The sequence below is a fragment of the Nerophis ophidion genome, linkage group LG28 (genome assembly GCF_033978795.1).
Source record: "Nerophis ophidion isolate RoL-2023_Sa linkage group LG28, RoL_Noph_v1.0, whole genome shotgun sequence".
Taxonomy (NCBI): Eukaryota; Metazoa; Chordata; class Actinopteri; order Syngnathiformes; family Syngnathidae; genus Nerophis; species Nerophis ophidion.
The window spans coordinates 9434604-9461529 of record NC_084638.1 but is presented as its reverse complement, the minus strand read 5'-3'; the positions used below and the strand labels follow the sequence as shown (position 1 = coordinate 9461529).

The 26926-nt window shown below is 46.4% G+C and overlaps 1 protein-coding gene and 1 long non-coding RNA gene across 2 annotated transcripts in view; one reads left to right on the top strand and one right to left on the bottom strand.

The window, feature by feature from the left end:
- Positions 1-26926, top strand: part of LOC133545020 (uncharacterized) — a 108239-nt gene that overhangs the window by 33266 nt on the left and 48047 nt on the right. The window lies entirely within an intron of this gene.
- The window catches only part of lrrc24 (leucine rich repeat containing 24), a 44439-nt gene that overhangs the window by 11873 nt on the left and 5640 nt on the right, over positions 1-26926 (bottom strand). Inside the window, exon 2 of the mRNA XM_061890309.1 lies at positions 4933-5107. Within this exon, the coding sequence (XP_061746293.1) occupies positions 4933-5094 (162 nt within the window). The 5' untranslated portion in view covers positions 5095-5107. The remainder of the gene's footprint in view (positions 1-4932; positions 5108-26926) is intronic.

Sequence of the window (26926 nt, the reverse complement as noted above, 5' to 3'; positions counted from 1 at the left end):
GTTTCGATCTAATAGGCTGGAATGGATCACGCAGAGGGCGGTATGGTAGTCGGGGTTCACACTGAGGAGACTGGGTTAGAGTCTTTGCCTGGGGAAAACATGCTAGAGCCTTGTCCCAGACTCCGACTGAGGTTATTAGGTGTGACTGCGACTGGTTATTTGGTAAACTTCACTCCGTAACACCTTAAGAGCTCCGGTTGTTAGGCTTACATCCGAGCAGGTCGCTCCAAAATGATTAACCACAATCGTTTCAATCTAATAGGCTGGAATGGATAACGCAGAGAGTGGTATGGTAGTCGGGGTTCACACTGAGGAGACTGGGTTAGAGTCTTTGCCTGGAGAACATGCTAGAGCCTCGTCCAAGACTCCGACTGAGGTTAATAGGTGTGACTGCGACTGGTTATTTGGTAAACCTCACTCCGTAACAACTTAAGAGCTCCGGTTGTTAGGAGGACTTGTTAGGCTTACATCCGAGCAGGTCGCTCCAAAATGATTAACCACAATCGTTTCGATCTATTAGGCTGGAATGGATCACGCAGAGAGTGGTATGGTAGTCGGAGTTCACACTGAGGCGACTGGGTTAGAGTCTTTGCCTAGAGAACATGATAGAGCCTCGTCCAAGACTCCGACTGAGGTCAATAGGTGTGACTGTGACTGGTTATTTGGTAAACCTCACTCCGTAACACCTTAAGAGCTCCGGTTGTTAGGAGGATTTGTTAGGCTTACATCCGAGCGGGTCGCTCCAAAATGATTGACTACAATCGTTTCGATCTAATAGGCTGGAATGGATCACGCAGAGGGCGGTATGGTAGTCGGATTCACACTGAGGAGACTGGGTTAGAGTCTTTACCTGGAGAACGTGCTAGAGCCTCGTCCAAGACTCCGACTGAGGTTAATAGGTATGACTGCGACTGGTTATTTGGTAAACCTCACTCCGTAACACCTTAAGAGCTCCGGTTGTTAAGAGGACTTGTTAGGCTTACATCCGAGAGGGTCGCTCCGAAATGATTAACCACAATCGTTTCGATCTAATAGGCTGGAATGGATCACGCAGAGGGTGGTTTGGTAGTCGGGGTTCACACTGAGGAGACTGGGTTAGAGTCTTTGCCTGGGGGAAACATGCTAGAGCCTCGTCCAAGACTCCGACTGCGGTTAATAGGTGTGACTGCGACTGGTTATTTGGTAAACCTCACTCCGAAACACCTTAAGAGCTACGGTTGTTAGGCTTACATCCGAGCTGGTCGCTCCAAAATGATTAACCACAATCGTTTCGATCTAATAGGCTGGAAGGGATCACGCAGAGGGTGTTATGGTAGTCGGGGTTCACACTGAGGAGACTGGGTTAGAGTCTTTGCCTGGGAGAACATGCTAGAGCCTCGTCCAAGACTCCGACTGAGGTTAATAGGTGTGACTGCGACTGGTTATTTGGTAAACCTCACTCCGAAACACCTTAAGAGCTCCGGTTGTTAGGAGGACTTGTTAGGCTTACATCCGAGCAGGTCGCTCCAAAATGATTAACCACAATCGTTTCGATCTATTAGGCTGGAATGGATCATGCAGAGAGTGGTATGGTAGTCGGGGTTCACACTGAGGAGACTGGGTTAGAGTCTTTGCCTAGAGAACATGATAGAGCCTCGTCCAAGACTCCGACTGAGGTCAATAGGTGTGACTGCGACTGGTTATTTGGTAAACCTCACTCCGTAACACCTTAAGAGCTCCGGTTGTTAGGAGGATTTGTTAGGCTTACATCCGAGCGGGTGGCTCCGAAATGATTAACCACAATCGTTTCGATCTAATAGGCTGGAATGGATCACGCAGAGGGCGGTATGGTAGTCGGGGTTCACACTGAGGAGACTGGGTTAGAGTCTTTGCCTGGGGAAAACATGCTAGAGCCTTGTCCCAGACTCCGACTGAGGTTATTAGGTGTGACTGCGACTGGTTATTTGGTAAACTTCACTCTGTAACACCTTAAGAGCTCCGGTTGTTAGGCTTACATCCGAGCAGGTCGCTCCGAAATGATTAACCACAATCGTCTCCCTCTAACAGACTGGAATGGATCACGCAGAGAGTGGTATGGTAGTCGGGGTTCACACTGAGGAGACTGGGTTAGAGTCTTTGCCTGGAGAACATGCTAGAGCCTCGTCCAAGACTCCGACTGAGGTTAATAGGTGTGACTGCGACTAGTTATTTGGTAAACCTCACTCCGTAACAACTTAAGAGCTCCGGTTGTTAGGCTTACATCCGAGCGGGTCGCTCCAAAATGATTGACTACAATCGTTTCGATCTAATAGGCTGGAATGGATCACGCAGAGGGTGGTTTGGTAGTCGGGGTTCACACTGAGGAGACTGGGTTAGAGTCTTTGCCTGGGGAGAACGTGCTAGAGCCTCGTCCAAGACTCCGACTGAGGTTAATATGTGTGACTGCGACTGGTTATTTGGTAAACCTCACTCCGTAACAACTTAAGAGCTCCGGTTGATAGGCTTACATCCGAGCGGGTCGCTCCAAAATGATTGACTACAATCGTTTCGATCTAATAGGCTGGAATGGATCACGCAGAGGGCGGTATGGTAGTCGGATTCACACTGAGGAGACTGGGTTAGAGTCTTTGCCTGGGGAGAACATGCTAGAGCCTCGTCCAAGACTCTGACTGAGGTTAATAGGTGTGACTGCGACTGGTTATTTGGTAAACCTCACTCCGAAACACCTTAAGAGCTCCGGTTGTTAGGAGGACTTGTTAGGCTTACATCCGAACGGGTCGCTCCGAAACGATTAACCACAATCGTTTCGATCTAATAGGCTGTAATGGATCACGCAGAGAGTGGTATGGTAGTCGGCGTTCACACTGAGGAGACTGGGTTAGAGAACTTTACCTGGAGAACGTGCTAGAGCCTCGTCCAAGACTCCGACTGAGGTTAATAGGTATGACTGCGACTGGTTATTTTGTAAACCTCACTCCGTAACACCTTAAGAGCTCCGGTTGTTAAGAGGACTTGTTAGGCTTACATCCGAGAGGGTTGCTCCGAAATGATTAACCACAATCGTTTCGATCTAATAGGCTGGAATGGATCACGCAGAGGGTGGTTTGGTAGTTGGGGTTCACACTGAGGAGACTGGGTTAGAGTCTTTGCCTGGGGAGAACGTGCTAGAGCCTCGTCCAAGACTCCGACTGAGGTTAATAGGTGTGACTGCGACTGGTTATTTGGTAAACCTCACTCCGTAACAACTTAAGAGCTCCGGTTGATAGGCTTACATCCGAGCGGGTCGCTCCGAAATGATTAACCATAATCGTCTCCCTCTAACAGGCTGGAATGGATCACCAGAGAGTAGTATGGTAGTCGGGGTTCACACTGAGGAGACTGGGTTAGAGTCTTTGCCTGGAGAACATGCTAGAGCCTCGTCCAGGACTCCGACTGAGGTTAATAGGTGTGACTGCGACTAGTTATTTGGTAAACCTCACTCCGTAACAACTTAAGAGCTCCGGTTGTTAGGCTTACATCCGAGCAGGTCGCTCCGAAATGATTAACCACAATCGTCTCCCTCTAACAGGCTGGAATGGATCACGCGAAGGGTGGTATGGTAGTCAGGGTTCACACTGAGGAGACTGGGTTAGAGTCTTTGCCTGGAGAACATGCTAGAGCCTCGTCCAAGACTCCGACTGAGGTTAATAGGTGTGACTGCGACTGGTTATTTGGTAAACCTCACTCCGAAACACCTTTAGAGCTCTGGTTGTTAGGCTTACATCTGAGCAGGTCACTCCAAAATGATTGACCACAATCGTTTCGATCTAATAGGCTGGAATGGATAACGCAGAGAGTGGTATGGTAGTCGGGGTTCACACTGAGGAGACTGGGTTAGAGTCTTTGCCTGGGGAAAACATGCTAGAGCCTCGTCCAAGACTCCGACTGAGGTTAATAGGTGTGACTGCGACTGGTTATTTGGTAAACCTCACTCCGTAACACCTTAAGAGCTCCGGTTGTTAGGAGGACCCAGGTTGGAGCCCATGGCAAAAGGGAAGTACGGACTGGACCAGGCCACGCAACTGACTGGTGACCAGTCCAGAGTGAAGTCAGAAGGGATAGTCCCAGCTCAATGATGAAAACAAGCAGTATACAGTTGTGGTCCAAAGTTTACATACACTTGTAAAGAACATGAATTTCCAATCATTTCTACAACTCGTATAATTTTTGTGATAGAGTGATTGGAGCACGTACTTGGAGCACGTACTCATCTGACCACAGAACTTTCCCTCCAGAAGGTCTTATCTTTGTCCATGTGGGCAATCTAAAACCTTAATTCGAGTCTGATTTCGCCATTCCTTTACCACTTCTGACGTATGTTTCTGGGTCATTGTCCAGTTGGAACACCCAACTGCGCCCAAGACCCAACCCTCCGGGCTAATGATTTTAGGTTTCATCGTCCCATTCACTCTCTGTAAGGCACCAGTTCCATTGGCAGCAAAACAGGCCCAGAGCATAATACTACCACCACCTTGCTCGACGGTAAGGCTGGTGTTCCTGGGATTAAAGGCCTCACCTTTTCTCCTCCAAACATCCATCCGAATTTCTGTCCCGTTCGGGGTCGCGAGGGTGCTGGAGCCTATCTCACCCTGGACAAGTCGCCACCTTGTCGCAGGACCAACACAGATAGACGGACAACATTCACTCACATTCATATACTAGTGTTGCCAATCAACCTATCCCCAGGTGCGTGATTTTGTCGGTGGAAGGAAGGCAGAGTATATGCCAACTCCACACAGAATGATCCCGAGCCCGGGATCGAACCCAGGACTACTCGGGACCTTTCGTATTGTGAGGCAGACGCACTAACCCTTCTTCCACCACACCGCGCTGCCCGGATCACAATCGTGTCGATGGAAAATAAATCACTGATACCCTCGTGGAGGTCAGTCGTGATCTGAACTACTCACTGACCTCAGTGAAGGAAGGGACATCCTGGGGGATTCCTTTGACTCCAAGAGAGCCGCACTCCACCGTGAGACTGTAACAGCGGCAACTGGAGGGACAGCCGAGCGACGGTTTGGAGACGAAAGCCAGAAAGATGGGGGCAAGTGTGGACAGCCACAAGACGGCCATGGTTGTTGCGGACCTTTCGAGGAACCAAAGCAGAGAAAGAACAAGCATGGATATTATGCATCACATTCAATTTAACTCATGCTTTTTTGTCTGGAGAAACCAGGAAATTGAACAATTGAATAGCGTTTGGTAAGACTTGTGAGTTAAAAAAGGGGCATGAGAGTATACAAGTCTGCATAAAGCAAATTAAGGCCCGGGGGCCACATGCGGCCCGTTAAGTATTTCAATCTGGCCCGCCGGACATTCCCAAATAGTTGTTTTAGATCCTAAAAATGGAAACTGTGCCCGGCATTATTGATGTGCACTCATGTTTTCAAATGACCGTAAGTCTTGAACTATACAAAGTATTTCAATGGTTGGAATCTGTGCTTTTGCATGATCTACGAACCCCATTTCCGTATGAGTTGTGAAATTGTGTTAGATGTAAATATAAACGGAATACAATGATTTGCAAATCCTTTTCAACCCATATTCAGTTGAATATGCTACAAAGACAACATATTTGATGTTCAAACTGATAAACATTCTTTTTTTGCAAATAATCATTAACTTTGGAAAATGATGCCAGCAACACGTGACAAAGAAGTTGGGAAAAGTGGCAAATACTGATAAAATTGAGGAATGCTCATCAAACACTTATTTGGAACATTCCACAGGTGTGTAGGCTATTGAAAAAGACAGGACTTCCGTATTTTTTTTAGATCAACTAAGGCGATGCGAATTGAATGTGTTGTTCTATAGGTTGGTCTCCCCAAAGCTTTGGAATAAAATGCAAAATACCTATTCTGTTCTGGGATTCATTTAAAATCAGTTTATGTGTCATCAAAAGTACTTGGGGTTGACCAGAAACTTAAATTCCCTCAGAAAAACATCTGGTCCTAACGCAACTGTTTCCTCACTTTATCTTTGGAGGACACAATGGTGAACGTGTGCAAACTGCCATTTCCTTGTGCACTTTGTTTGGAGAACAAACGTTTTCTGGTTCAAAAACAACACCGGGTTCGGTATTACCACTCAGACGTGTTCACAACAAAAACAAAAACCTCCGGCAGTAGCCGGCTTCAATCTTATTTCCTGATCAAAAACATCAGCGCTGGCTGCCGGCTTGCATGCTGTTGCGGCGTCCTTTGATTTCGGCTCATCGCGGAGCAGCTTTTTTTCATGGTCTTGCTTGGAATTTGTACACAGCTCAGGGGGAGTGCGGCGGGGGGTGGGGGTTATTGTTCCCTTCAAATGTTCACATCAAAATAGCCTTGGACTCACTCCTTGGTTCCCTGGCACGACTCTCACCGAGTTATGCAAGGTTGTAGCTATAACACATGTTGATCCATCACCTTGAGACGGTCAATAACAATATGACAGCGAATAGGATTATTGTGCCGAGTTTCATGATCAGGTCTACCGTGGATGTAATCTCTGTATCGCGCTGTTATAAATCATACATACAAACCCTGTTTCCATATGAGTTGGGAAATTGTGTTGAAAATTTAACTATAAACTTAAACAACACGATGGCAAGACTAAAGACATGAAACAAAAGAGTGCACTGTGGCATAAATATATAAACTGTGGACAGGGCGTAAAGGTTTGGACAGCATGGGTAGGGTGCGTGTGAGTGTGAAGATCCCAGGACGACAGCATGGGTAGGGTGCGTGTGAGTGTGAAGATCCCAGGACGAAAACATTTGGGGTCCTCGACCAAGGTTTCTCATTGTCCCATTGGGTTGAGTTTTTCCCCTTTGCCCTGATGTGGGATCTGGACCTGAAGATGTTGTTGTGGCTTGTCCAGCCCTTTGAGACATATGTGATTTAGGGCTATATAAATAAACATTGATTGATTGATTGGTTGAGATTCACCGTGAACAGGCTCGACTTACACCCTGAAATGCGAAAAACGCTTCTGCTCTGCTTGAACAAGGATTGACTGGCACGTAGGGATCGTACTTTTGATTAGAAAACGATAAATCCTTCAGTCCTAGCGGGTCCCCACACATTGAAGGTGCGAGTGAGTGTAAATGTTGTCTCTCTCTATAAAGTGATTGACTGCCGATCATTCCAGCCTCCAGTCCGCCTTTTTTTTGCCTGAAGTCAGTCGGGATAAATCGCAGCTCTCCGTGATCCTGAACAGCATAAGTGGTAGAAAATGGAACGATGGAAGAAAATGGAAGAGAAAACCTTGGTTAAAGGCCTACTGAAAGCCACTACTACCGACCACGCAGTCTGATAGTTTGTTTATTAAAGATGAAATATTAACATTGCAACACATGCTGATACGGCCGCTTTAGTTTACTAAATTGCAATTTTAAATTTCGTAAGTATCATTTGTTCAATTAATAATGGAGACGTCAAAGAAGAACGATGTAGGTGGGAAGCGGTGTATTGCGGCCGCCTTTAACAACACAAACACAGCCGGTGTTTCCTTGTTTACATTCCCGAAAGATGACGGTGAAGCTTTACTATGGAACAGAGCGGTCAAGAGAAAACCTTGGTTAAAGGCCTACTGAAAGCCACTACTACCCACCACGCAGTCTGATAGTTTGTATATCAATGATGAAATATTAACATTGCAACACATGCCGATACGGCCGCTTTAGTTTACTAAATTGCAATTTTAAATTTTGTAAGTATCATTCGTTCAATTAATAATGGAGACGTCAAAGAAGAAAGATGTAGGTGGGAAGCGGTGTATTGTGGCCGCCTTTAACAAGACAAACACAGCCGGTGTTTCCTTGTTTACATTCCCGAAAGATGACGGTGAAGCTTTATTACGGAACAGAGCGGTCAAGCGAGCATGGTTCCCTACCACGTGTCAACCGGCAGGTTTCGGTGAGTAGAGCGGCCGTGCCAGAATCCCGAGGGTCGCAGGTTCGCTTCCCACCTATGGACATCAAAGTCACTGCCGTTGTGTCCTTGGGCAGGACACTTCACCCTTTGCCCCCGGTGCCGCTCACACCGGTGAATGAATGATGAATGAATGATTGGTGGTGGTCGGAGGGGCCGTAGCTGTGGCTACAGATGTAGCTTACCACCACCAGGTGTGAATGAATGATGGGTTCCCACTTCTCTGTGAGCGCTTTGAGTAAATATCAATAGAAAAGCGCGATATAAATCGAATCCATTATTATTATTATTATTAGAAAATGGTGGTAATAAGTCGGCTCTTACCGTAGACATGAGCGGAGAGCTTACGTCGTTCCTCCTGCACCTGTCAAAGAGGCAGCTGCGACCCTGCTGCCCCCGACTGTCGGATGCTTCCACCGTTGTTGGAGGGGGAAAAAAATTTAAAATCTCAGCCCTGCCCGACCCGCTGCCTTTGCCTCGTCGAGAAACGTGGCTTCCCTCAGAGACACTGGCGGTCACCACACCCCTCCGACTTTCAGGCTGTACAGGTACGACCATATAATCTCACTAAAACACTAGTAACACAATAAGCAGATAAGGGGATTTTCCAGAACTACCCTCGTAAATGTGTGTCAATCAATCAATCCACTTTATTTATATAGCACATTTAAACAACAATAACGTTTCCCAAGTGCTGCACAGCCATGTTAAAAACAATTGTAAATATATATATATTATGCTCCACCAAAATAAATAAATATAAAAACAATATAAAAACAAATATGATTAAAAACTATTTTAGAGGGTAAAATCAATTAAGACAGTAAAATAGAAATCAAAGTGTATAAAAAACACAGAGAACAGAGGACCACACAACTCGCGTAGTGTTAAAAGCCAAAGAATAAAAGTGTCTAACATCTGAATCACTCTGCCGTCCATTTTTTTCTTTTCTTTTTTCTAGTCCTGCACTCTCACTTTCCTCATCCACGAATCTTTCATTCTCGCTCAAACTAATGGGGAAATTGTTGCTTTCTCGGTCCGAATCGCTCTCGCTGCTGGTGGCCATGATTGTAAACAACGTTCAGACGCGAGGAGCTCCACAACCCGTGACGTCACGCGCACATCGTCTGCTACTTCCGGCACAGGCAAGGCTTTTTTTATCGTGGATGTTCTCTACTAAATCCTTTCAGCAAAAATATGGCGATATGGCGAAATGATCAAGTATGACACGTAGAATGGAGCTGCGTTTAAATAAGAACATGTAATTTCAGGAGGCCTTTAAGAAAAAGAACGCAATGTAAACTTGAGACCACGTCGTCCCATTTCTGCACGTACAAAAGTCTGCCCTGGAACGGCAATTAGTACAAAGTACTCAAGTCTTATTAGGTTGACTAGCGAAGGGATTCTTGGCCTCAATTAAATGACACGTTATTAAAATTCACATTTGCATGTGAACTCTTCAGACCCGTCACATTCCTACTCATTAAACTGACATAAAGCATGTCATGTGTATGGAGTTTTAATAACCCCGACCACCGAGGCTACAGCCCACGTTTCAGTGTGGTGACGCCAGACTATTAAGAGAATGAGCAATGAACGGGATGTTAATATTGCATGTTATATTTAGAGAGCGTTTACGAGGCCAGGCTATCATGATTCATTCAATGAGGTCCACAAAAACTGCTAACAGAAGCCAGGAAAATAGCTCCACATCAGAATAGCGTACCTAAAATATTGGTAAGACAGCCATCTTCTTACGCTTATCCGAGGTCGGGTCGCGAGGGCAGCAGCCTAAGCAGGGAAGCCCAGACTTCCCTCTCCCCAGCCACTTCGTCGAGCTCCTCCCGGGGGATCCCGAGGCGTTCCCAGGCCAGCCGGGAAACATAGTCTTCCCAACGTGTCCTGGGTCTTCCCCCGTGGCCACCTCCCGAGGGAGGCGTTCGGGTGGCATCCTGACCAGATGCCCGAACCACCTCATCTGGCTTCTCTCCATGTGGAGGAGCAGCGGCTTTACTTTGAGCTCCCCCCCGGATGGCAGAGCTTCTCACCCTATCTCTAAGGGAGAGACCCAAACTCATTTGGGCCGCTTGTACCCGTGATCTTGTCCTTTCGGTCATGACCCAAAGCTCATGACCATAGGTGAGGGTGGGAACGTAGATCGACCGGTATGTAAATTGAGAGCTTTGCCTTCCGGCTCAGCTCCTTCTTCACCACAACGGATCGATACGACGTCCGCATTACTGAAGACGCCGCACCGATCCGCCTGTCGATCTCACGATCCACTCTTCCCTCACTCGTGAACAAGACTCCTAGGTACTTATACTCCTCCACTTGGGGCAGGGTCTTCTCCCCAACCCGGGGATGGCGCTCCACCCCATTCCGGGCGAGAACCATGGACTCGGACTTTCATCCCGGTCGCTTCACACTCGGCTGCGAACCGATCCAGTGAGAGCTGAAGATCCCGGCTAGATGATGTCATCAGGACCACATCGTCTGCAAAAAGCAGAGGCCTAATCCCGCGGCGACCAAAATTTAATTTTAAATCAGGTTGTTGATTTTTAGTCTGTGTCCTTCAGGGAGAGTATTTTAATTTAAAACAGACGCTTTCATGTTGCAGGCCAGGAAAAGACACAGAAGAAAACGAACAGCCTGATAAAAAGTTTTAGCTGGACCATTCCATCCATCTTCTTCCGCTTATCCGAGGTTGGGTTGTGGGAGCAGAATTTAGGCAGGGAAGCCCAGACTTCCATCTCCTCAGCAAATTTGTCCAGCTCCTTCCTAGAGATCCCGAGGTGTTCCCAGACCAGCCGGGAGACATAGTCTTCCCAACGTGTCCTTGGTCTTCCCCGTGGCCCTCCTAACGGTCGGACAAGCCCGAAACACCCCCCCAGGGAGGCTTTCAGGTGGCATCCTGACCAGATGCCCGAACCACCTCATCTGGCTCCTCTCCATGTGGAGGAGCAGCGGCTTTACTTTGAGCTCCTCCCGGATCTTCTCACCATATCTCTAAAGGAGAGCCCCGCCACCCGGCGGAGGAAACTAATTTCGGCCGCTTGTACCCGTGATCTTGTCCTTTCGGTCATAACCCAAAGCTCATGACCATAGGTGAGGATCGGAACATAGATTGACCGGTGGGTTGCGGGAGCAGAATTTAGGCAGGGAAGCCCGGACTTCCATCTCCTCAGCAAATTTGTCCAGCTCCTTCCTAGAGATCCCGAGGTGTTCCCAGACCAGCCGGGAGACATAGTCTTCCCAACGTGTCCTTGGTCTTCCCCGTGGCCCTCCTAACGGTCGGACAAGCCCGAAACACCCCCCCAGGGAGGCTTTCAGGTGGCATCCTGACCAGATGCCCGAACCACCTCATCTGGCTCCTCTCCATGTGGAGGAGCAGCGGCTTTACTTTGAGCTCCTCCCGGATCTTCTCACCATATCTCTAAAGGAGAGCCCCGCCACCCGGCGGAGAAAACTAATTTCGGCCGCTTGTACCCGTGATCTTGTCCTTTCGGTCATAACCCAAAGCTCATGACCATAGGTGAGGATCGGAACATAGATTGACCGGTGGGTTGCGGGAGCAGAATTTAGGCAGGGAAGCCCGGACTTCCATCTCCTCAGCAAATTTGTCCAGCTCCTTCCTAGGGATCCCGAGGTGTTCCCAGACCAGCTGGGAGACATAGTCTTCCCAACGTGTCCTGGGTCTTCCCCGTGGCCTCCTACCGGTCGGACGTGCCCTAAACCCCTCCCTAGGGAGGCATTCGGGTGGCATCCTGACCAGATGCCCGAACCACCTCATCTGGCTCCATGTGGAGGAGCAGCGGCTTTACTTTGAGCTCCTCCCGGATCTTCTCACCATATCTCTAAGGGAGAGCCCCGCCACCCGGCGACGGAAACTAATTTCGGCCGCTTGTACCCATGATCTTGTCCTTTCGGTCATAACCCAAAGCTCATGACCATAGGTGAGGATCAGATCATAGATTGACCGGTAAGTTAAGAGGTTCAGCTCCTTCTTCACCACTACGAATCGATACAGCGTCCGCCTTACTGAAGACGCCGCACCGATCCGCTCTTCCCTCACTCGTGAACAAGACTCCGAGGTACTTGAACTCATCCACTCGGGGCAAAATCTCCTCCCCAACCCGTAGATGGCACTCCACTCTGAGAACCATGGACTCGGACTTGAAGGTGCTGATTCCCATCAAATTTGCTTCACACCGAACCATCGCATGCATCCATTTTCTAGGCCCAACATCAAAGAGAGATCCATCCTATAGCAGTTTGTGTTCTTCCACAAACAGAAAGAACCAATGACAATGTTTCTTTTATCAATAAGACTCCAACATGTCCCTAGCGCTCTCTCCCGTCTCCGATTGACTCCCGATTTAACACTCATCTTTTGTCATGCGGATGCGAGGATTTAAGTGTTGAGAGGTCAATTTGTTCATTTCGGTTCCGAGTAATCCCCTTGCGGTACAGCCATAATCTGCTGTGCTTGTTAGCTAAGCTGCTCCCGGCCCTGCGGATGTGTTCACCAGCCAGACGCCTCTGTTGTTTGCTTTTAAAACAAGGTCAGCGCTTCGTCTCCAACGGCAGTGTGAAAATGTAATAGGATGATTGGAGCTTAATGTTGTGGACTTTGATCTGCGTTAAAAGCAACGACCGGAACGTTTGCCGGGAGTTGTTGGTCCACAAATGCCACGGACAACTTAAGTAGCGGTTTCTTCCGGATGTTTTCATATACATCTTGCATCGGACATTAGAATTGTTTTGTATTTGTGTGTACTGGCTCACCTGCACTGGCTTCCTGTGCACTTAAGATGTGACTTTAAGGTTTTACTACTTACGTATAAAATACTACACGGTCTAGCTCCATCCTATCTTGCCGATTGTATTGTACCATATGTCCCGGCAAGAAATCTGCGTTCAAAGGACTCCGGCTTATTAGTGATTCCCAAAGCCCAAAAAAGTCTGCGGGCTATAGAGCGTTTTCATTTCGGGCTCCAGTACTCTGGAATGCCCTCCCGGTAACAGTTCGAGATGCTACCTCAGTAGAAGCATTTAAGTCTCACCTTAAAACTCATTTGTATACTCTAGCCTTTAAATAGACTCCCTTTTTAGACCAGTTGATCTGCCGTTTCTTTTCTTTTTCTCCTATGTCCCACTCTCCCTTGTGGAGGGGGTCCGATCCGATCCGGTGGCCATGTACTGCTCGCCTGTGTATCGGCTGGGGACATCTCTGCGCTGCTGATCCGCCTCCGCTTGGGATGGTTTCCTGCTGGCTCCGCTGTGAGCGGGACTCTCGCTGCTGTGTTGGATCCGCTTTGGACTGGACTCTCGCGACTGTGTTGGATCCAATATGGATTGAACTTTCACAGTATCATGTTAGACCTTCCGCCCGATTGTAGCTGAGATAGGCGCCAGCGCCCCCCGCGACCTCAAAAGGGAATAAGCGGTAGAAAATGGATGGATGGATGTTAGACCCGCTCAACATCCATTGCTTTCGTCCTCTCCAAGGTTCTCATAGTCATCATTGTCACCGACGTCCCACTGGGTGTGAGTTTTCCTTGCCCTTATGTGGGCCTACCGAGGATGTGGTAGTGGTTTGTGCAGCCCTTTGAGACACTAGTGATTTAGGGCTATATAAGTAAACATTGATTGATTATTGTTTTGTTTCACTGAAATAAGGCGCTTTCAGTAGCCACCCACAGGCTTCTGGTAGAATTTTTGACCACTCCGCTTCACAAAATTGGTGCAGTTCAGCTAAATGTGTTGGTTTTCTGACATGGACTTGTTTCTTCAGCATTGTCCACATGTTCTTAAACGGCCAAATTCTTCCCGCCACCTGTTCTTAAGCGGCTGAATGGCAAATGGTTAGCGCCTGCGTGTCTGTCATAATTTGCATATGAACACGCCCTTATTTACCCAATATGCACCCTGAATTCCGTAATTTGCATAGGTAAACGCCCCTTAATTCACCATATAAGGGCACAATTCCGGCAAAAAATAAAGAAAACCCAAACAGATTACAGAAGAGAAATTCGTAAGTCTATCTATCGATCGATCTATCTATCTTTATCTATGATATTAATGTAACAATAGAAGTAAGGGAACTTGTCACACTTAAGAACAAATAGGCCACTCTAAAACTGCTCTGGAGCCCTCGTAGATTTTGTTCTTACCTATGAACAAATTCCTGCGAAGAAAACATTGCTGAATACAAATAAAAACTCCTTAAAAACTTCCTAAGTGGGCTTAAGAATGGTTGTTGAATGGGGACCATTGTCCTGTCGAAACACCCAACTGTGCCCAAGACCCAACCTCCAGGGTGATGATTTTAGCTTGTCCTGAAGAATTTGGAGGTTTATCCATCCATTTTCTACCTCTTGTCCCTTTTGGGGTCGCAGGGGGTACTGGAGCCTGTGTCAGCTGCATTCAGGCGGAAGGCGGGGTACACCGAAATTGGAGGTAATCCTCCTTTTTCATTGTCCCGTTTACTTTCTGTAAAGCACCAGTTCCGTCTGACCACAGAACTGTCCTCCAGCAATATGTTTGGAGGAGAAAAGGCCTAGGAACACTATGCCTACCGTAAAGCATGGTGGTGGTAGTATTATGCTCTGGGCCTGTTTTGCTGCCAATGGAACTGCTGCTTTATAGAGAGTAAATGGGACAATGAAAAAAGGAAGATTACCTCCAAATTCTTCAGGACAAGCTAAAATCCACCCAATCCTCCAATGACTATCACAGAAAAAAAAAAGAGTTGTAGAATTGATCGGAATCAATGACGTCTGGGAGCACACCGTGTCAGCCACGGTGCCTTCGGACAGAAGCCGAGTTCACATCTGTCGAGTTGCCTGGTCTGCCTCGTCGGTTGCCATGGCAACTGATGAGAAGGGGGGGGGGGGGGGGGTGCGCCCGTGGGACCCGAAAAGGCCAGGCACGGGCTCCGGCGCGCTGACATTAGGCAAAAAGCTGCAGTGAAATACAAGCTGTCGTTTTGTTGTGGAAAATTGCTCGCGGGAACTTCAGCTCGGCGATGACCCGGAGCCAAATTTTAAATTCCCTTTCATTCCAACTTGTTTTTTTTTCAGCTTCTACACTTCTATCCTCTCTCTCTTTCTCTCGCTCGCCGGCAACACTTTCTCTGAAAGCCGCCGTCGTTTCGGCAGCCTCCATTTCTGACCTCTTTCTCATCGGCCGTCCTTGCGGCCTGATTGACAGCCGCTAAATAATTTTGTCCCGCCGCTGCCTTTTTGTCAACACAGCCTGATTTTGTCCCGCCGCAGCCTTTTTTTCAACACAAGGGCCGAGGCGAGCCGGGACGCCGTAAAAAAATACACACACACACAAAAAAAAAACTGCGATTTTTGAGTGATAGTCCCAACCGTACACACACACACACACACACACACACACACACACAAAACAGCATGGGAATGCTCATAAACATGCGGGGCACAAGCGAGGCAGCCTTTACGTTACAGTTTGACTGACAGATCGTATAACACCCACACACTGCTTATGCACTTGCACATCCTGTCTGCCACCGGCAACACAAGTCTGATCCACCGGATGCAGAGTCCGGGTGAGGTTGGGCCGCGAGAAAAGATTACTAAAAAAAATATTTTTAAATGTCTATTTTTATTTTCAAAAAAATAAATATAATCAAAATATAAATGAAACAAAATGAGAAATAAGGAATGTTAGGCAAAGCAAATTAAACAATAAAAAAATAAAATAACCGTTTGAATTGGTCCAGGTTCTCGGGGACTGTTATTACTGACAGACAGGTGTCGCGGAGTGACTGCAAACCCTCGTCTCAATCAATGTCATCAATCAATGTTTTTTTATATAGCCCCAAATCACAAATGTCTCAAAGGACTGCACAAACCATTACGACTACGACATCCTCGGAAGAACCCACAAAAGGGCAAGGAAAACTCACACCCATTGGGCAGGGAGAAATCACATCCAGTGGGACGCCAGTGACAATGCTGACTATGAGAAACCTTGGAGAGGACCTCAGAAGTGGGCAACCCCCCCCCTCTAGGGAACCGAAAGCAATGGATGTCGAGCGGGTCTAACATGATACTGTGAAAGTTCAATCCATAGTGGCTCCAACACAGCCGCGAGAGTTCAGATCAAAGCGGATCCAAGACAGCAGCGAGAGTCCCGTCCACAGGAAACCATCTCAAGCGGAGGCGGATCAGCAGCGTAGAGATGTCCCCAACCGATACACAGGGGAGCGGTCCATCCTGGGTCTCGACTCTGGACAGCCAGTACTTCATCCATGGTCATCGGACCGAACCCCCTCCACAAGGGAGGGGGGGACATAGGAGAAAAAAGAAAAGAATCGGCAGATCAACTGGTCTAACAATGAGGTCTTTTTAAAGGCTAGAGTATACAGATGAGTTTTAAGGTGAGACTCAAATGCTTCTTCATGGAAAAGTTTCTGTCGCTTTCACTCATTTGCCGCTTTTCCACTAACGCAGGGGTAGGCAACCCAGAATGTTGAAAGAGCCTTTTTGGAGTCAATTAACATTAATTGTCTCGGTCTGGAGTCAACGGGAGAGGGGGGCGTTTGGGGGGGAGAGGGGGGAGCTCACCGTGGAGTAGCACAATTAGCCCAGAACGGGCTAACATCACGACTAACGTGTTACACGTCCGATTCACCCAGCGGCTCTCTGTCGGAGCGTCAGCGCTGCACCGCGGTTTTGAATTGTCGCTCGGTCCCTCGGGCTAGGGAGGCGTTCGGGTGGCATCCTGACCAGATGCCCGAACCACCTCATCAGGCTCCTCTCCATGTGGAGGAGCAGCGGCTTTACTTTGAGCTTCTCTCCCTATCTCTAAGGGAGACCGTGATCTTGTCCTTTCGGTCATAACCCAAAGCTCGACCGGTAAATTCAGAGCTTTGCCTTCCGGCTCAGCTCCTTCTTCACCACAACGGATCGATACGGCGTCCGCATTACTGAAGACGCCGCACCGATCCACTCTTCCCTCACTCGTGAACAAGACTCCTAGGTACTTGAACTCCTCCGCTTGGGGCGGGGTCTCCTCCCCAACTTGATGGCACTCCACCCTTCCCGGGGCGAGAATGTACTGTACCCTTTATGAAATAAAACTGCCAAGCCTTCTTGGTCCTTATTGTCTTAAGGAGATCAGGGTCACCTTTCTGGACCAAACTTTCAGATGTCGATTTCCTCAAACATCGCCCACCTGCTTACATTCGCCAAAGTGCTGTTTCTATTTTAAATGCTAAGGATGATAGACATATTCGATTAAAGCATTTTTTCATTTTTTTTCTTCCAGTCGTCGCTTTGCAGAATTTGAGGGTCGCCGCGGTCTTTCAATGTATTCTCCCGGCTTCAATAGAGTCGCATGCAGCTCCTCCCCGTCCAATTATTATGTGACCGTTTTTTTAGTCTGAATGGCAGCGTTTCTCAGTGTCATTGATGGATGACGTCTGACCGGACGGCGGGAAGATGATTGAATGTCAGATCCTCTTCCCTTGGGAGGCACAGCAATCGTTTTTCCGGTTCATACAGTGGCGATCCAAAGTTTACATACACTTGAAAAGAATAATAAAAATAATAGATTTAATTTGTAAAAACACTTTGCATTGAACAAACAATCTCAAAGTGCTACAGCGCATTTAAAAACAAAAAAACTCAGCTAGAACAACAAATAGCTACCCCCAACGAGTAAAATAATTAGTACAATTAAAAAAAGCCTAAAAGCTAGACCTAGCACACATAAATCTATCAAAAGGCTTTTTTAAAAAGCATTCACAGTCTGTGGTGCCCTAAGGTGGTCAGGGAGCGCTTTCCACAGACTGGAAGCGGCGGGGCTTCCCGAGCACTAATCAGAGGCAGTATTTAAGCTCGTCTTTGCCAGTCAGTCGCCCTGTGCTGACTTGTTTCATGCCTTGCCATAGTTTCGTGCTTCATGCCATGCCAAGTAAGTTTTGTTTGATTTACGTTCTTAGTCTGTTTATGCGTTAGCTTTGTTCTTTAGCCCAATTTGTGCCTCCGCTGTGAGCGATTTTTGTTTGTATATTTTTTTAGTTAAAATTAAATCATGTTTTTACCTAAATGCCATGTCCCGAGTAGTCCGTCTGCCTTCCTGGGAGAACGACCCCGCAGCAAGCTGCAACCCCCCCCACCCCCCACCCACCACCCCCCATCGCGACATAAACTTCTTACCATTAATGCGACTTCTTGAACAGGTGCGGTAGAAAACGGATGGATGGCTATAAATACATGAGAATGTTTAATTATTCATAATTATCGCGTTAAGCAATGTCAGCTAAGATTTATCTGAGAGCCAGATGCAGTCATCAAAGAGCCATGGGTTCCCTACCCCTGAGCTAGCCTAAATAGCATGTTAGCATCGATTAGCATGCCGTGCTAATCGATGCACATTCTATGTCCCTGATGGTGTTGTTACACCCTCCGACAACACACCGACGAGGCATGATGTCTCCAATGTATCGGAAAACAGTCGAAAAAACGGAAAATAACAGAACTGTTTTGACTCTGTTTATAATGTGTTTGAGAAAATGGCGTTGACTACCTAGGTGACGTCACGTTCCGAGAACGATAAATAGAAAGGCGTTCAATTCGCCGAAATTCACCCATTTAGAGTTCGGAAATTGGTTGAAAAAATATATGGTCTTTTTACTGCAACATCAAGGTATATCAGAATCAGAATCATTTTTATTTGTCCGTTCCAACATGTACAAGACACATCAGAACTGAAATTACATTTTCGGCACAGTCCCGCTAAGAGCAGACACACGTTACAGGGGGCGGGGGGGGGGGGGGGGGACAAGACGAGACCGCCGACGGATCAGCCGGTTACAGCGCGCCTTAAAAAGATAAGAAAAGGGTGACATTAGGAAAGGGGGTGGGGGGGGGTCTAGTCTGAGTCCAAGGAAAAAACCTCACATAGCATGGCACACATTAAACATACAAATATCACACCAACTTGCAACAGAGGGAGGGGTGGGTTTGCGCAGGCCTGCTGTTCGCTCTGTAGCGCTGCTCAGCCATTTCACAACCCCAGAGGAGATAAGCATTGGTGAGGGTGTTGATTTAAGGGTCGGGGTCATGTGTGTGCGTATGCCCAATTAACTCGGGAGAGGTGAAGTGTTTTTGTATGGCTGAGGCCGATAAGGTTCGGCTACAGATGTTGTTGACAAAAAGGAAGGTCAAAAGCGTCTATCTTTGAGGAGTCTTTGGGAGATTTTCTTCAGAACAGCCTGCTCCATGCCAAGGCCATTCAGGGAGTCCAAATCGTAGATAAAAAGTTGTTTTCCTTCGAGAAGACAAAATATTGACTTGTCTTCTCTGCTTGGCCATGTTGGACCTCTTTTAGTTCCAATTAATGATTCCTTCTCTGCAAACTTTTCCAAGATGAGATCCATTTTGCGATTCAACTCAGAAATCGCGCAAGTCTGTGTTCCCACAGCCCGACCCAATCCTTCCATTGCGTTGAACAGCCGTTGGGGCCCTTGAGTGGCTGCCATCGTCTTCCGAATTTGTGGATACACCAGAGCAATGCCCAGCCCAATCAGCAAGTGCCCCGTGATCACAGCTCCAAATAGGTAGATGTCTTCCACGTCCTCGATGGAAAGAGCTGAGAGGCACATGATCCTCCATGAGTTCCAGGAGTCCCGCACGTAACCCGCAGCGATGGTTCCATCAGGGCAGCCAGGCTCCCCCGAACCTCTTTTTCTTGTCAAAGACCGTGTCAATAGCGTCAAGAGTCCCGCTGATCATATTCATATTGAAATTTGGATTAGAGTACAGCGCAAAGAAAGTTCAGACAAGGACAAAGACAAAGAGAGCAAGCAGGGAAGGAGGGAACGGAGAATGCGACCGCCCTCACCAGAGGCTAGGATGAATATATTGACGCTTACATAGGTCTGCTGATAATGTTCCAATTTAAGAAGAAAAGAACAAATTCATGGGGGGAAGAATAATTTCCACCATTTTAGCGCAGACACAAATATTCAGCACGGAATAGACGTCAGCGTTTTTGGACATACTTTTGGCAGTTTCCGTCGCTCCCATGGCAACCGGGACGTTAATCCATTCGGAGTCCGTGTATTGTACTTCCAGTATGGAAGCATTGTGTTCAATTTCCGCTTCAGGACACGCTCTCGACTTTGTCGGCGGATTTCTCACATAACTGGCATATTCACAATTTGGAGTTAGCAAGCCGCGACTCGCCAAAACGCAAAACTGAAACTGTAATGAAGTATTTATTGTCTTCAAGGTGAATGCTTGTAAAGAACATCATGTCATGGCTGTCTTGAGTTTCCGATCATTTCTACAAGTCTTATTTTTTTGCGACAGATTGACTAATGTATGTGCTGGCAAAGGATGCAAACACCTCATTCTGTTTTAGGAGTCTTTTTTACATGTTTTTAGGAGTATTTTTACGTGTTTTATGAGTTTTTTACGTTATCAGCAGACCTATGTAAGCGTCAATATATACCTTGATGGTGCAGAAAAAAGACCATATATTTTTTTAACCGATTTCCGAACTCTAAATGGGTGAATTTTGGCGAATTAAACGCCTTTCTGTTTATCGCGCTGGAGGCGATGACGTCATTTTCAACACATTACAAACACCGGGTCTCAGCTCTGTTATTTTCCGTTTTTTTTACTATTTTTTGGAACCTTGGAGACATCATGCCTCGTCGGTGTGTTGTCGGAGGGTGTAACAACACTAACAGGGAGGGATTCAAGTTGCACCACTGGCCCGAAGATGCCAAAGTGTCTGCCGCCAGACCCCCATTGAATATACCAGAGTGTCTCCACATTTTACCGGTGATGCTAAGACAGACATGGCACAGAGATGTATGGATAACCTGCAGATGCATTTGCAACGATTAAGTCAACGAAATCACAAAGGTGAGTTTTGTTGAAGTTAGATCCACTTTGGATTGGAATCTCACTATTATGTTAGATCCACTATGGACTGGACTCTCACACTATTATGTTGGATCCACTTTGGACTGGACTCTCACTATTATGTTAGATCCACTATGGACTGGACTCTCACACTATTATGCTAGATCCACTATGGACTGGACTATCACACTATTATGCTAGATCCACTATGGATTGGACTCTCACACTATTATGTTAGATCCACTATGGACTGGACTCTCACTATTATGTTAGATCCACTATGGATTGGACTCTCACTATTATGTTAGATCCACTATGGACTGGACTCTCACTATTATGTTAGATCCACTATGGACTGGACTCTCACTATTATGTTGGATCCACTGTGGACTGGACTCTCACCATTATGTTGGATCCACTTTGGATTGGAATCTCACTATTATGTTAGATCCACTTTGGATTGGACTCTCACACTATTATGTTAGATCCACTATGGACTGGACTCTCACAATATTATGCTAGATCCACTATGGATTGGACTCTCACACTATTATGTTAGATCCACTTTGGACTGGACTCTCACTATTATGTTAGATCCACTATGGACTGGACTCTCACTATTATGTTGGATCCACTTTGGATTGGACTCTCACACTATTATGTTAGATCCACTATGGATTGGACTCTCTCACTATTATGTTAGATCCACTATGGACTGGACTCTCACATTATTATGTTAGATCCACTATGTATTGGACTCTCTCACTATTATGTTAGATCCACTATGGACTGGACTCTCACAATATTATGTTAGATCCACTATGGACTGGACTCTCACACTATTATGTTAGATCCACTATGGACTGGACTCTCACACTATTATGCTAGATCCACTATGGACTGGACTCTCACACTATCTTGGATCCACTTTGGATTGGACTCTCACACTATTATGTTAGATCCACTATGGACTGGACTCTCACTATCATGTTGGATCCACTTTGGATTGGACTCTCACTATTATGTTAGATCCACTATGGACTGGACTCTCACACTATTATGTTAGATCCACTATGGATTGGACTCTCACACTATTATGTTAGATCCCCAATGGACTGGACTCACACTATTATGCTAGATCCACTATGGACTGGACTCTCACTATTATGCTAGATCCACTATGGATTGGACTCTCACACTATTATGTTAGATCCACTATGGACTGGACTCTCACAATATTATGTTAGATCCACTATGGACTGGACTCTCACAATATTATGTTAGATCCACTATGGACTGGACTCTCACTATTATGTTAGATCCACTTTGGATTGGACTCTCACACTATTATGTTAGATCCACTATGGACTTGACTCTCACTATTATGTTTGATCCACTATGGACTGCACTCTCACTATTATGTTAGATCCACTATGGACTGGACTCTCACAATATTATGTTAGATCTACTATGGACTGGACTCTTACTATTATGTTAGATCCACTATGGACTGGACTCTCACAATATTATGTTAGATCTACTATGGACTGGACTCTTACTATTATGTTAGATCCACTATGGACTGGACTCTCACACTATTATGCTAGATCCACTATGGACTGGACTCTCACACTATTATGCTAGATCCACTATGGACTGGACTCTCACACTATTATGTTAGATCTACTATGGACTGGCCTCTCACACTATTATGCTAGATCCACTATGGATTGGACTCTCACACTATTATGTTAGATCCACTATGGACTGGACTCTCACACTATTATGTTAGATCCACTATGGACTGGACTCTTACTATTATGTTAGATCCACTATGGACTGGACTCTCACAATATTATGTTAGATCCACTATGGACTTGACTCTCACTATTATGTTAGATCCACTATGGACTGGACTCTCACACTATTATGTTAGATCCACTAAGGACTGGACTCTCACACTATTATACTAGATCCACTATGGATTAGACTCTCACACTATTATGTTAGATCCACTATGGACTGGACTCTCACACTATTATGTTAGATCCACTATGGACTGGACTCTTATTATTATGTTAGATCCACTATGGACTGGACTCTCACAATATTATGTTAGATCCACTATGGACTTGACTCTCACTATTATGTTAGATCCACTATGGACTGGACTCTCACACTATTATGTTAGATCCACTAAGGACTGGACTCTCACACTATTATACTAGATCCACTATGGATTGGACTCTCACACTATTATGTTAGATCCACTATGGACTGGACTCTCACAATATTATGTTAGATTCACTATGGACTGGACTCTTACTATTATGTTAGATCCACTATGGACTGGACTCTCACAATATTATGCTAGATCCACTCGACGTCCATTGCACTGGTCGCCCGGGGGGTCTCCACATCTGGGGTCCCCTCCAAGGTTTCTCATTGTCATCCCATTGGGTTGAGTTTAACCTTCCCCTGATGTGGGATAAGAGCCGAGGATGTCGTTGTGGCTTGTGCAGCCCTTTGAGACTCTCGTGATTTAGGGCTATATAAGTAAACATTGATTGATTGATGTTGACTGCCAGCTAATCGATGCTAACATGCTACGCTAATCGATGCTAACATGCTATTTACCGGCGGTGCTAAAGCAGACATGGCACAGAGATGTATGGATAACCTGCAGATGCATTTGCAACTATATTACGTTTCCTTCCACCCACATTTAATGCGAAACAAACACTTACCAATCGACGGATTTAAGTTGCTCCAGTGTCACAAGATGCGAAAGTCCTGATCGTTTGGTCCGCACATTTTACCGGCGATGCTAACGCAGCTATTCGGCCATGCTATGGCTATGAATAGCGTCAATAGCTTCAGTTTCTTCTTCAATATTTTCATACTCCAACCATCTGTTTCAATACGTGCGTAATCTGTTGAATCGCTTAAGTCGCTGAAATCCGAGTTTGAATCCGAGCTAATGTCGCTACATCTTGCTGTGCTATTCCCATTGTTTGTTTACATCGGCAGCACTGTGTGACGTCACAGGGAAATGGATAGTGGTTTCGAAGATAGCGAAAATAAGGCACTTTAAAGCTTTATTTAGGGATATTCCGAGACCGGTAAAATTTTGAAAAAAAAATTCAAAAAATACAACAAGCCACTGGGAACTGATTTTTATTGTTTTTAACCCTTTTGAAATTGTGATAATGTTCCCTTTTAATGTGTTTTAGGAGTCATTTACGTTTTAGATGTCACTGTGCATCTCTTCGGAGTCATTTTATGTGTTTTGGTGTCGTTTTCAATGTTTTAGAAGTTGGTTGTTGTGTTTTTAAATGTTTTACTAGCCATTTTAATCCATCCATCTTCTTCCGATTATCCGAGGTCGGGTCGCGGGGGCGACAGCCTAAGCAGGGAAACCCAGACTTCCCTCTCCCCAGCCACTTCGTCCAGCTTTTCCCGGGGGATCCCGAGGCGTTCCCAACGTGTCCTGGGTCTTCCCCGTGGCCTCCTACCGGTTGGACGTGCCCTAGGGGGGCGTTCGGGTGGCATCCTGACCAGATGCCACCCGACCACCTCATCTGGCTCCTCTCCATGTGAAGGAGCAGTGGCTTTACTTTGAGTTCCTCCCGGATGGCAGAGCTTCTCACCCTATCTCTAAGGGAGAACCCCAAACTCATTTCGGCCGCTTGTACCCGTGATCTTGTCCTTTCGGTCATGACCCAAAGTTCATGACCATAGGTGAGGATGGGAACGTAGATCGACCGGTAAATTGAGAGCTTTGCCTTCCGGCTCAGCTCCTTCTTCACCACAACGGATCGGTACAACGTCCGCATTACTGAAGACACCACACGATCCACTCTTCTCTCACTCGTGAACAAGACTCCTAGGTACTTGAACTCCTCCACTTGGGGCAGGGTCTCCTCCCTAACCCGGAGATGGCATTCCACCCATGGACTCGGACTCGGACATTTGAATGTGTTGAGTCATTTTATGCATTTGCGTTTCGCACAAAAGGTAGAACATCTCACTTCGTGTTTTCTGGAATCCGGATTTCCTTGAATTTGCCGGCGGGGCGCTAATTAATTCAAAACCTCTTCTCACTCCGGCGTTTACCAAAGGCATGCGGTAAATTTAGGCCCGCGCTTATAAATTTGAGTAAAACCAGAATGGGTGAAAGAATTCCACTTTCAAAGCTTCAACGATTAGTTTTCTCAGTTCCCAAACGTTTAGAAGAAATGGTGATGTAAATCATTGTATTCCGTTTATATTGATGAAGTACTGGCTGTCCAGAGTCGAGACCCAGGATGGACCGCTCCGCCTGTATCGGTTGGGGACGTCTCTACGCTGCTGATCCGCTTGAGATGGTTTCCTGTGGACGGGACTCTCGCTATCGTCTTGGATCCGCTTGAACTGAACTCTCGCGGCTGTGTTGGAGCCACTATGGATTGAACTTTCACAGTATCATGTTAGACCCGCTCGACATCCATTGCTTTCGGTCCCCTAGAGAGGGGGGGGTTGCCCCCATCTGAGGTCCTCTCCAAGGTTTCTCATAGTCAGCATTGTCACTGGCGTCCCACTGGATGTGAATTCTCCCTGCCCACTGGGTGTGAGTTTTCCTTGCCCTTTTGTGGGTTCTTCCGAGGATGTTGTAGTCGTAATGATTTGTGCGGTCCTTTGAGACATTTGTGATTTGGGGCTATATAAATAAACATTGATTGATAAACATTGATTTACATCTAACGCAATTTCCCAACTCGTTCGGAAACGGGGTTTGTATGATAAAGCTGAAAGTGGTCTTTGGATGGATGGATTTGTTGCACAGGTGGCATCCTATGACAGTTTCCGGCTGGAAATCAATGAGCTCCAATTCTTTCACAAATGTTTCTAGATCATTAGCCGGGCCAAGAGATCAGGACTGACTCTAATCAGTTGGATCGGTGGCCAAATACTTCTGGAAATATAGTCTCGAAGGTAGTCCTCATAGTCTGCCAGACAGGAGGACTTACAGATCTGCCCGTACGAGACGGAACACACACCCCCCGTCTTTGCTCTGGGTCGGACAAACAGGGGTTCTGTCCGAGGGTCTCTGTTGCGGCTACGTGTGGCCAATAGCGATCAGGCGGAGCGACCTGCATAACAACTCCTCACATTAGTCGAAGAAATGGCGCCAATTAATGCTGAGAATGAAAAAACGCCGTGACCTTTCAATGAGAACGTTCTCTGTGTCTGTGAGGCCGTGATCACACGACTGGTGAATCCACTTCAGAGCCTCATAATCCCGTCCTAGTATTTATCAGTATTATTAGTATCGCTTCTGACAGGACGGGTGTCCACGGAATTACAATATTTACCAAAAATAGGAGCTAACAGTGCAAAGTAACCACGTTCCTGGCAAAGTCTCAAGACCATATAAGGTCAAGAGCTGTGCAATACCAGTACTTCGAGTCCGATTGGGGTAGACATCATCAAATGGCGGCATGGTCAATATCTCCATCAAAATAAATCGATGAGCCAGCAATGCGAAACGATACTCAGAAGGTAACTTGAAATAGTCCGACTCGTGTTTGTTTTGAAGCTGCGGTACTTGAAGTATATTTATGTCGGTCAAGGTCAAATCTTGAGGACCACGAATTGTTCGACTCCAATCAATTTCCGTGGAGAAGCTACTTGTTAGAAGTTAAAGTGTATCTCACCTGCTATAAAAAAATAATGAGAGCATTTAACACAACATAAAATGGCAGAAATCAACATCCACATTCTCCCATGTTGGAACTCTTCATGTCCTGCTGTGCTTCCGTCCTCCTAAACTATGTCACCCACACACAATTTGTCCGCAATAGGCTGAACAGTTTGAAGTTGGAACGGTTTGAATCGGATGAAACATGTGGAAGTTAGAGCGAGGCAAAATCTGGAGGAGGAGGAGATGATGAGGAAGGAGGAAAAGAAGGAGAAGGAGAAGGAAAAGAAGAAAAAGGGGGCGAAGCATAAGGAGAAGAAGAAAAAGAAGAAGAAAAAAATGAGAAGGAGGAGGAGAAGGAGAGGCAGTAGGAAGAGAGGAAGAAGGAGGAGGAGAAGAAG